Source organism: Pezoporus flaviventris, unplaced genomic scaffold (assembly GCF_033815535.1).
Source record: "Pezoporus flaviventris isolate CSIRO_AGI_PZ_B2104156 unplaced genomic scaffold, CSIRO_AGI_Pfla_v1 ptg000031l, whole genome shotgun sequence".
Taxonomy (NCBI): Eukaryota; Metazoa; Chordata; class Aves; order Psittaciformes; family Psittacidae; genus Pezoporus; species Pezoporus flaviventris.
The window spans coordinates 44,515,029-44,526,826 of NW_026892579.1; the positions used below are offsets into that span (position 1 = coordinate 44,515,029).

At 39.3% G+C, this 11,798-nt stretch overlaps 1 protein-coding gene across 1 annotated transcript; it reads left to right on the forward strand.

The window, feature by feature from the left end:
• The first annotated feature begins 5,891 nt into the window (after positions 1–5,891).
• KCNS3 (potassium voltage-gated channel modifier subfamily S member 3) lies at positions 5,892–8,067 on the forward strand. Its single transcript, XM_061460874.1, has one exon. It carries the CDS (start codon positions 5,945–5,947, stop codon positions 7,427–7,429), a length of 1,485 nt encoding a protein of 494 aa, XP_061316858.1. The 5' UTR covers positions 5,892–5,944; the 3' UTR covers positions 7,430–8,067.
• The last annotated feature ends 3,731 nt before the right edge of the window (positions 8,068–11,798 follow it).

The following is an 11,798-nucleotide window of genomic DNA, read 5'->3' on the forward strand; positions in this document are numbered from 1 at the left end:
GGTTGCAGCTTATGTAGCACTGAAAGAGGCTGTGACAAGTAATATTGCCTTATTTTCTTTTCAGGCTTAATTACATGTGCTAAAGCGGTTTTAAATTTCCAAGCTGACAGACAGTAGGTTAAGTCATACTAACTGGATTTCAGTCCACATCCTTAATTGTGATTAATCAAGTAAATTATACGTGCCTTTAGGTGTTTTACTATGCTCAATGAGTCACAAAGCAAAAACTTTTAGGTGGAGCGTTAGACAAGTATTTACCCTATGATGATTGGAGAAATTCAGACATTTAAAAAATCAGTGAAACTGTTGATCCTGAGCTCAAGCTTGTTAGGGTCATATCCACAGCTTTTTAAAAGTATATGTGTCTAAAGCTGCATATGTGCAGGTAGGGTGATTTGTAGAAGCTCTGAGCTGTCAGGAAATGAGCAGAAGTTAGATCCCAGGTGCTTACCTGCCTCAGGAGGCAAAATCTGGTTCCTGGGGATGGTTGGGTGCCCAAATAAGACACTTGATTTTCAAATCTGATTTTTCTGATTTGGGAACCCTAAAATGGAAAATCTACCTAGATTATCAGATTCTTTGGGGAAAAATATCCCTGATCTCTGGAAATACTTTGTAGAGTTTTAGAGATTTGCATGCTTATTCAAGTGCATGTCAGTATCAGATTCCTCTTGACTTCAGTGTGAGCAGGACTAGGTGATTTTTATTTATATTCTTTCAACTTAGAAGAAGCCATCCTGAAATGTGAATTTTCTTAGTCTTGAGAGGTTTATGAAGTGCTACTGTGTAGCAAGCAGGAGATGAGCTATAGATAACATAGCCATGAAGCATACTGGCAGAAAACCTGTAGGTCTGCACTGTCTTTTAAGTAGCAAAGCACAATATATCCTGCCCAATTGTAAATTAGTTCATCTTTCTTTCTATTGTGTCTGGATAATCACAGACAGATTAATGCTAACAAAAACTGAAACCATAACAATTTGGAATTACCGGTAGCTGAGGTACTGCCATACTCAAATGTGCAACACGTCAAAGAAGATGTGCTGAAGCTTGTGATGTAGAACCTCGCAGAGTATGGGGCTTTGTACAGAGATTGTGTGAAAGAGAACTGCAAATGAGAAACTTTGCTGACAAATATTTCAGATGTTCTGGCATGGGAATCCATATTGCCGCTGCTCCAGAAGGGTTTGGAAACAACAGCATTTTGGGGTATGTTATACATCTGTGACATAGTTCTCTAAAAGGGACTGTATATAGAATCATAGAATAGTTAGGGTTGGAAAGGACCTTAAGATCGTCTAGTTCCAACCCCCCCTGCCATGGGCAGGGACACCTCACACTAAACCATCTCACCCAAGGCTTTGTCCAACCTGGCCTTCAACACTGCCAGGGACGGAGCATTCACAACCTCCCTGAGCAACCTATTCCAGTGCCTCACCACCCTCACAGTAAAGAAATTTCTTCCTTATATCCAATCTAAACTTCCCCTGTTTAAGTTTTAACCCGTTACCCCTTGTCCTGTCACTACAGTCCCTAATGAAGAGTCCATCCCCAGCATCCCTCTAACCCCCCTTCAGATACTGGAAGGCTGCTACGAGGTCTCCACACAGCCTTATACAAACTCTGTCTCAGTGACTCTTCTGTGAGCTTTAGGGATTTCACAGTGTGTAAAAGCCCAGAAATTTACAATATCAACTTCCATAGTCAGACAATGGGCCTGTGGCCTTGCCAGCGATGTATGACTGCAGAAGCTCTGGCTAGAGCCCATCTGCAAATTGGACTGGGAGTTGGATCCTTTCATTTTGATTTTTATTCTAATGTTTGTATCCTTTTTCACACAGCTTTGCCTTATGACTGGCTTTTATTTAGCCCTGAAGCTTAACATTTGGAACTTTTATTTGTTGGGGTTTTTCATCATCTTGGAAAATGTTAATTTTTCCAGTAAGCATCTTTCTTTTGTATTCTGTTTTGTTTCCTGTTCTATATGATTTCTTATCCAGTAGCTCATTCAAACAACTGAAGCAATGAAAGCAAATAACTAACAACTGATATGTGTTTGTTTACTCTCTCATACTCTCTCCAGGACAAGAAGTGTGTGCTTTGAAATGTTTAGCAGTTTATGATGTTGTATATGAATATTTGTTGTGTATGGAAGATCAAAGACTTTAATGTTGCACTTCAATTTGAGAGTTGCTAATTTTCTGGTAGCTTTGTGTTCTTAGGATGTTTGTGACACAGGCTTTGGCACACCAGCAAATGTTTCCAGCTGAGCAGTTTTACCTTTGATTGAGTGAATAAAGAGTTCCCTTGAGTAGAGAGCAAGTCAGGCTGAGGCAGAAGTTGTCTTCTGTGGTCTTTGCCCTGTGGCTGAAGTCACTTGTTTGAATGCCAGAAATTATTCTGATGGTGCCTGGCATAACAATTTCTTGGTCCATGGTCAGGGATCAAGGTCCCTGCAAGTCAAACAAGACATTCTTCAGATCACAAAGCTTCTCTTGACATAGTTAGCATATTTCCTATTCATAGTTTCCTGTACATTATTTAATCTAAAAATAATAGTAGCATTATAGCAGGTTCCTAAGGAAGATTTATTTTTTCTCTTTATCTTTCACAAATTATGACTACAGTGCCCTCAAAACAAAGCAGTAAAATGTTGCTCATTGAATTTATTATACAGAGCAATTACATGGAGGCACCATTATGAATATCATCTACATAATCAATATAGTGTTATATTGATGTATAAAACAGTAAGAGTATAGTGTGCTAAGGATTTGTTGAGCACTGAGTTCTCACTTTAGTTATTTCTGAGTAAAACTTGCTTTGTTTTTATTATGGTCATAAGAACCCCTAGATCAACTGACATTTTTTCTGGATTTGTAGTACTAGTTTACATTGCTAGTGCTCTCAATTGCTGAAAGAGAAGTAGAGATTTTACTGAAAGTAATTGATAAGTGGAATGTCTGGTTTTGAATACACTTTGACCTCCAGTTATTCCAGTCCATGAGAATTATTTATTTTTATTTTTTTTTTTAATGTAGAGAGTTGTAAAACATAGCTTGGCTCTAGATCATGAGGGAAGTATGGTACTGTTCATCATCTGAGTCCTGCTGCACTTCACCTGTGAGATCAGTGCTTTTATTTTATGTCTTAATTATTCCTAAAAGCTGAGCCTTGGGAAATGATTGGAGTAATTGTTTCTTACAGTCATTCAGTTTGGCTAGTAAATACCTGTCTTAAAGCTACATCTTAAGGTATAAAATCACATCTATGTACACAGTTTATCATGCCATAAAACCTGCCTATTCTTGTCTTGCTTAGTTAGAAAGCAGTTTGTCTCATATAGTACTTTTCCTACCCCTCTATGTCTTAGCAGAACAAGAACTTTATTTTGATTGTATAGTAGGCTATGCAAATGGTAAACAACTCATCTCAAATCTAAATTAGTTTAGAGAGAATGGTACTGGTGCCAGAAAAACAACTGCTTTTTCCCATTTTTCAAAATAACATTTTTCTTTCACTGTATAAATAAAGTTCACTCTGGATGTAGATCTGCTTCTGCAGAACTAATTACAAGAGCAAATATGTAGTTTCAGCATCTTCTAGGCCTGGTTGATCATGTGTTATATGTGTCAGTAGTTGTTATGCACAGGGAGATTACTGTGAGATTTCCAGCAGCTTTTATTGGAATGAGTCCCATGAAGAAGCAGAAGTAGAATACGTGAGGTTTATAGCATCAGACCCTGTGTTCCTACTTGCATGAAGGACTATCAAAGTATAATAATTATACAAGCTGAATAATGGGAGAGAACAGCGCTGAGTAGATCTCTAAGTGATATTTGTGACAAACCTAAAAAAAAACCTTGTTGAGGGGGGGAAGTTAAAGGCAAGATGAGTGAGAAGATCATGACAAAAGTTCTTTGTAACCTCACCCTAAACAGAAAAATGAATCTGTATTACAACCTGATGTGCCTTAACTTGCACCCTGGAACTGTGCCACTGTGGGCTCCCAGTGATCATCCCATGTAGAAGGCATTGGAGTGGCGTATATTGCTCAAAAGAACTCGTCCATTAATGCAAGTACATGAGGCTGAAATGAAAGCTGAACTGTTCTTGCTGACAGTGAATAAAGATTGTGGAGAGTGGTTATTTATTTTTTTTTTTCTTTTGCTTCCTACTTGTTCTGATGATGTAAAGTGGGGCTCAGCCTTGCGGCCCAGTATCTCATCCATCCACTCTGACACTCTGATTAAAGTCTACACTGACTCTTGTTTGAGGAAAATGCCCAGGATTCTTTTATGTAAACCAGTGCTGGTACTCCCCTGTCAATGCTGGCGTACAGCAGAGATGCAGCCATGCTGCACACACTGCCAACAGGGATATAAATATAACCTTAATGACTTTCATTAACTGAGTCAGGAGACCTTGAGGAGCTACAGAAAATATCCAAACTCTCACATGTCCTAACTTCAAATTATAATTGGTGCTGTTGCAGGAGGCACTGGAAGATGAGCAGGTATAGAAATTAGTCTGTTCCTTGAGTAGCTTACCCAAACCATTAAAGAGCACCAAAGCAATTTCTGTGCTGCATACGAGTTCATCTGTTAGGACTGGAGAATTACAATGCTCTCTTGTCACATTTAAAATTCATGGACTTCCATATTAAATTGAAATGAAAGCTTAGTATACATCAATTAATGCTTAAGTGTCAGAGATCAAAAAAAATTTGCTCTCCTTGTGGTCAGAAGTTATACATAATCTCATGACAAGTGTAAGAACTGCCAATTTTGGCTTGTAGACAACTGTTCCTTAGAAGGAAAGCAAGAGTTAAGTTCTGAAAAATTTAACTTATTTTCTAGTAACTATATCTGCCTTTTGAATTAAGTTTCAGGTGAATGTTTTAACTTACAGTAAAGTATGGAAACATTGAAATGTCCTTCTGTCTATCTGCAGGTATCCATAGTTAACTTGCTGAGGCAAAATTACTGTGGAAGTCTCTGGAAGCCCCTGGAAGCCTCTCTGTCCAGAAATGACTTTTAAACACCAACTTTTCAGCATTGCTTTTGTGGTTATGTCTATGCTGTGGCAGAATAGGAATTTCTTCTGGAACTGACCAAGATTGAAGAGGGCTGTGACAATACAGGTGAGTAGGAAGTCAGGTGCAGATACCCAGATACGTACGAGACAGAACGCTGAAGTCAGAAATTGGAAAGCTTCAAATGCACATTTGATATCTTTTCAAGAATACAGAATGCTCTGCTGTGGGTGACTCTAGAAAGAAATTAATTGATATGACAGCAGAAGTAATTGCAGTCCACATTCAAGCAGCTAATGTTGAAAGTAGTGGGTTATAAATTGCAACATTATATACATCAATGCAATTCTACTTGCATCATAATTGAGAGGCACCTGCTCTTATGCTTTGGCCTAAATGTGTTGAAGATGTCCCTGCTCATTGAAGGAGGTTGGACTAGATGACCTTTAAAAGTCCCTTATAACACAAAACAGTCTGGGATTCTATGAAATGTTTTGATGGATTGATAAGTTTTCTGTCTTTAGTTTTAACATTTTTATCATAGTAAACTTATTTCATGATTATTAATTTTAATATGATAGTAGACTCGGACTGATTTACTGATGAATTAGGCATTCTTCTTCCATACTAGAAAAAATTATGGAGAGTAAACAGAACCTGTTGATTTAACATTTGCTAAAGCTGTGTTAAGCCATAAACCTGATTTAAATGTGCTTTTGTGAAATGCTGAATAATGGTATTCGTTACTTCATTTCTTTTTTTTCTTACAGCATTTCACAGTAACCAGACATGGAAAAAACGATGTGGTGCAAGAGCAAAACTGAATTAAGTGCTCTAATAATACCTTATATTCTTTTCAGGTTCAATGTAATCTCATTGGGCACCAGAAGTGGAACTCATCTTTTCAAAATGGTTTATGGTGAATTTTTCCGCAGACCTGGCAAAGATGCAGAACTTATCAATTTGAATGTGGGTGGCTTTAAGCAATCGGTGGATCAAAGCACCTTGCTCCGATTTCCCCATACCAGACTTGGGAAACTTCTCAAATGCCATTCAGAAGAGGCTATCCTAGAGCTGTGTGATGATTACAGCGTTGCAGACAAGGAGTATTACTTTGACAGAAATCCTTCCTTGTTCCGATATGTTCTGAATTTTTACTATACAGGTAAACTTCATGTCATGGAAGAACTTTGTGTCTTTTCCTTCTGCCAGGAAATAGAGTACTGGGGGATAAATGAGCTGTTTATTGATTCCTGCTGCAGCAATCGGTACCAAGAAAGGAAAGAAGAAGGTCCTGAGAAAGACTGGGATCAGAAGAGCAATGACAGAAGTATAGACTCCTCTAACGAAGAATCATCCATATTTGATAAAGAGCTGGAAAAGTTTGACGATCTGTGTTTTGGTGAAATAAGAAAGAAGATCTGGGTCAGAATGGAAAATCCAGCATACTGCTTATCTGCCAAGTTAATTGCTGTGTCGTCCCTGAGTGTTGTCCTGGCATCAATTGTGGCCATGTGCATTCACAGCATGCCAGAGTTTCAAAGGCTGGACGCCAATGACAGGGAGATTGAAGACCCTGTGCTGGAAGCTGTGGAGATCACGTGCATCATCTGGTTCACTGCGGAGCTAGTGATCAGGCTCATCACTGCTCCAAGTCAAAAGAAGTTCTGGAAGAAACCACTGAATATCATTGATTTTGTCTCTGTTATCCCATTTTATGCCACGTTAGCTGTAGACACGAAGGAAGAAGAAAGTGAAGACATAGAAAACATGGGGAAAGTTGTTCAGATCCTGCGGTTAATGAGGATATTTCGCATCCTGAAACTGGCCAGGCACTCTGTAGGACTGCGGTCTTTAGGTGCCACTTTGAGACATAGCTATCAGGAAGTTGGACTTCTGCTTTTGTTTTTGTCTGTTGGGATTTCTATTTTTTCAGTGCTTGTTTACTCAGTGGAGAAAGATGATGACTCATCAGAACTGCAAAGCATCCCTGTTTGCTGGTGGTGGGCAACCATCAGCATGACCACTGTTGGTTATGGGGACACTTACCCAGTCACTCTTGCTGGAAAGCTGCTCGGCACCCTGTGCATTATCTGTGGGATACTAGTGGTAGCACTTCCAATCACCATTATTTTCAATAAGTTTTCTAAGTACTATCAAAAGCAAAAAGATATTGATCCAGACCAATGCAACAATGATCGCAAAGAGAAATGTAATGACCTACCTTATTTTAATATTAGGGATATTTATGCAAAAAAGATGCACTCCTTCATTTCTAGCCTTTCTTCAGTAGGAATTGTAGTCAGTGACCAAGATTCAACAGATGCGTCCAGCATCCAAGATATGGAGGATGCTTATAACACAGCATCTTTAGAGAATGGTACAGGAAAATGAGCAGTGTTCTCTTCATTTCTCTTCTGATTCTTGGTAAATGTGGATTTATAAACTTCGGTGAATTTATTAAGAGCAGTTAATTCTCAGGGTACTTAACTCTCAGCCATATTTGGACATTCTTTGCTCTGAGTATGCCATAGAAGCGTCATTGTTTATATGAGGCTTTAAAATATGCCTCATATGGTGGTTTAGTCTTTACACAATTAATGTTATGCATTTTTTGGGGAGAAGGAGTCAGGAAAACAGTTTTACATGTGAGGTCAGTGTTTGTTTGGTTTTGTGGAAACAGTTTTTGTTTGGTTGGTTGTTTTTCCCCTGCAGCAATCTGATAGCTTATACAGAATCTGCTTTTATAATTTGCTGCTCTTCAGGTAGAGATATATTAAAAATATGTAAGAAATATCACATAAGTTGGTGAAGTTTTTACCTACAAATACATCAGGAAAAAGAAGGAATTATGTACATGTAAAACTGTGCTCACTAACACACTGATGTGATTTTGGAGTTGGGAACCCATTTCCTATGTTGCAGAAAATATATTGGTACATATTGTTTTTACTCCATGGAAGCATAATATTTATGAATTTCTTTCCAAAAGCACAATACCTATTTAGTTTTTTAAAATAAATTTTTCCCATAATGCCCAGCATGGCCAAGCTCTGTCAGGTCCTACAGGATGTACATTGCAAGTCTCAGAATGAAGTGTCTGGTATGGGGAGGGTAGGAGCTTAATGGCACCTCTTCTTCCATTGCAAACCTGAGTGATTCTGATGCCAGGAGAGGACCCTCTTCTGATTAAGACCAGCCTGGTGGCTTCCCCAGAGGCTTTGTTCTGTGTGCACTGAATCAAACATCTGAGGTGGTCTTTATAAGTTATTGCTCCCTGCTGTCACCACTACTCATTTGCTCGAGGTTGCTGCCTCAGTATGAGCAAATGCAAGCAGCATCTTGGCTGCGCTGGTTCTCAGCCCAGGGCTGTAATGCCAAGCAGCAGAGATGTGTGGACATACTCTCCTCTATCATACCTATCGGAGGTGTAGGGTGGGGCACTCGTATGAAGCTATTTCAGCTCCTTTTTCTAAAGCTCATCTGTTGGTGATGGAAACTTTCTTGGTTTGTACTATGGGCTGGAACATTGCTCATTGCCTGGCAAAATGCCGCAAGCTCTGTGCGTTCCTCTCCAGGGTTTTCTTATGCAACCAGCTAATCCTGCTGTGGTTCAGACTGGATCTTCTAGGGCTACTTGAAAGGAAAGGCAGCTGTTGAGCCAGGAGTACTGGAGAAACTCAAGGTTCTTGCAGAAATCCATAGTGTTTTATTTTCTTTCATTTGTTTAGCAACTAAATAAGATTGCTGGACAATGGAGAATCAAAGATGCTGTGATGTTGATATTTTCCTTAAATAGAGGCTTTTTTTTTTTTTTTTAATTACTATTGCGCTAAGTGCTGAAAACCTTACTGAGTTTCTACTCAAGGCAGATCAAACTCATTAGAAGCTGATACTAAGACTGAGTAAAACCAGAAGATGGCAATCAATATTACTGTCTGCAGAGGGATAATTTTTCAGGTTTTCTAATGATTCCCCCCCTCAACTCCTCTCTCTTCAGACCCCATCTGGAGTACTACATCTAGCTCTGGGTCCCTAGTATAAGATGGACATGGATCTGTTGGATTGAGCCCAGAGGAAGTTGCAAAGATAATCCGAGGGCTGGAGCACATCTCCTATGAAGACAGGGTGAGAGAATTGGGCTTGTTTAGTGTAGAGAAGAGGAGGCTTTAGAGCAGCTTCCAGTACCTAAAGGGGCCTACAAGAAATCTCGAGAGGAACTTTTTACAAGGGCGGGTAGGGATAGAACAAAGAAGGATGTCTTTAAGCTGAAAAAGGGGGGATTTTGATGAGATATTGGGAATCAGTTCTTCACTATGAGGTGATGAGGCACTGGCACAGGTTGTTCAGAGAAGCTGTGGCTGCCCTATCCCTGAAAGAGTTCAGGGTGCAGTTTGATGGGGCTTTGAGCAACCTGATCTAGTGGAAGGTGTCCCTGCCCATGGCAGGGGTTTGGAACTAGATGATCTTTAAGGTCCCTTCCAATCCAAACCATTCTATGAGTCTGTTATTCTATGAAAAACAAATAGGGTGGATCAGCCTATACCTCAGAAATAGATGTCCCTCAGGACTGCTGTGCACCAATATTGTGATGTGGGACTTAAAGAGGCTATTTTGGGCTTTAGAGAGACTTCAAAATTTGTCTTATTACTTGCAAGTGTTCTAAATGTATGCGATGCTTGACAGATAATTAAGGTTAATTTATCCCATAGTTAGTGCAGGAATACGAAAACGGAAAGATAGCCTAAATGTGTTTTGTTCTCACTGAACAAGTAATGTTACAAAGATGTAATGATACAAAATATTAAATACGTATATGTGTATAAATCTAATAGGAACGAGCAGAATAACAGCATAAAAATTACTGTCTGTCTAAAGAAACTCTCTTGGTAGTCTCCATATAAAGATACATTACAGTGCTACTGAAGTTCAAAAGCAGAGAAAAATATTGGAACAAAAAAGGTAAGAAATCTGTATTAAATAATTGAGAAAAGCCTGCTACTGAAAAAATCTTGGTTTATAGATCAAGCATTACCCAATGATCACAGAGTATACAAATTTTATATTAAATTTTACAGACTGGTAATATGTCATTAAATTATTAAGGTCTTGATCACACACATGAATCAGTATTAAGGCTGTGACACTGTTTAAGTTCCTCTGACTTTCTTTGTGCGTAGATACAGCTTGTTTAAAAAAAAAAAAACCAACAAAAACCCAACAAAAAAAGCCCCCAAACCAGCCAGACGTGAGGTGTCTTCTGGAACATATCAGAAGGTAAAGTACATACCCATGTATCATGCAATGCATGTCATTTTGATTTCCATGATGAGATCGTGGCTTTTTTTCAAATCAGTTGTATCTTAAAAAATTGTTTTGTTTTCTGTTCCCTTTGTTTGAGAAAATCGAGCATGTTGGTTTCATGTAAGGATAACTGGGAGCAAGATTGCTTCTCCACTCAGCTACTCTGTTTCAGACCCTGAAGCACAGAAAAGGTTACTGTTCAGATATGTCTCATTTTCTATGGTAGAGATTTGTCTTTATGCAAAACTGTTTACTGTCATGTTATTAGTTTCTTTGTCTTGATAGCAAACACTTCCCTTTCCATATCCAGTATTTGTGCAGTAGTGTTCATCTTTGAAGTGGTTTTCCCTAGTGTAGCATGGAAAGGCACCACTGCACTGCATTGCATTTCCGTGTTTGAGTAGCTTCCCACTGGCAGGGGCTGTCACCCACCTGCCCACAGCTCATGCCTTGCTGCCACCATTTTTTTGGATTGTGTCAGAAGAGGGAAAAGGCCAATATAGAGGAATGAGAAAAGAGAAACAGGAGAAGTTAGGAAGATGTTAATAAAAAGGGATGATGGAAGAGCCTGAGAGGATCTTAGAAAAAAAGAAAAGAGACAGAAGTTGACAGAAAGAGTCCTCACTTGCTTTCACTTATTTCCTCTTTTTTCCACCCATGCTTTTCTTCCCTTTACTCTCTTTCTGCCTCATATCCCTTCCTGTTATCACCCTGTTCTGCCTTCCCACCCAATCTGTATTCCAGCCGTCCTGTTCCTGTCCCAGAATGAGTGTCTCAGCCAAGAAAGGCATGTTTCATGTACTTGGATGGCAGCAGGGAGAATTTAGCTAGGGTGAAATTAGTGATGACTCCTGCTGTGTATATGATCAGTCATTAAAATACGTATGGGCTGTACTTTTTTTCTTAGAAAATTTACAACCTGGCTCAAATTAATAAGTGTAAATACGAGCTAAATAAACGACACGTGTGTCAGGCCTGTAAACTAAATATTGCTTACGACTTAGGTAGAAACTAGTGTCAGGCACCATACTTTGAAATACTACCCTTTAAAAGCAGATTCCATGTCTATTCTTATGCAGACAGTTTGGTGTCTGGGAATGCTGAGAGCATCACATAGATTTGACTGGCAAATCATAGAATAGTTAGGGTTGGAAAGGACATAAAGATCATCTAGTTCCACCCCCCGTGCCATGGGCAGGGACACCTCACGCTAAACCATATCACCCAAGGCCTTGTCCAACCTGGTCTTGAACACTGCCAGGGACGGAGCATTCACAACCTCCCTGGGCAACCTATTCCAGTGCCTCACCACCCTTTACAGTAAAGAATTTCCTCCTTATATCCACTCTAAACTTCCCCTGTTTAAGTTTGAACCCATTACCCTTTATCCTATCACTACAGTCCCTAATGAAGAGTCCCTCCCCAGCATCCCTATAGGCCCCCTTCAGATACTGGAAGG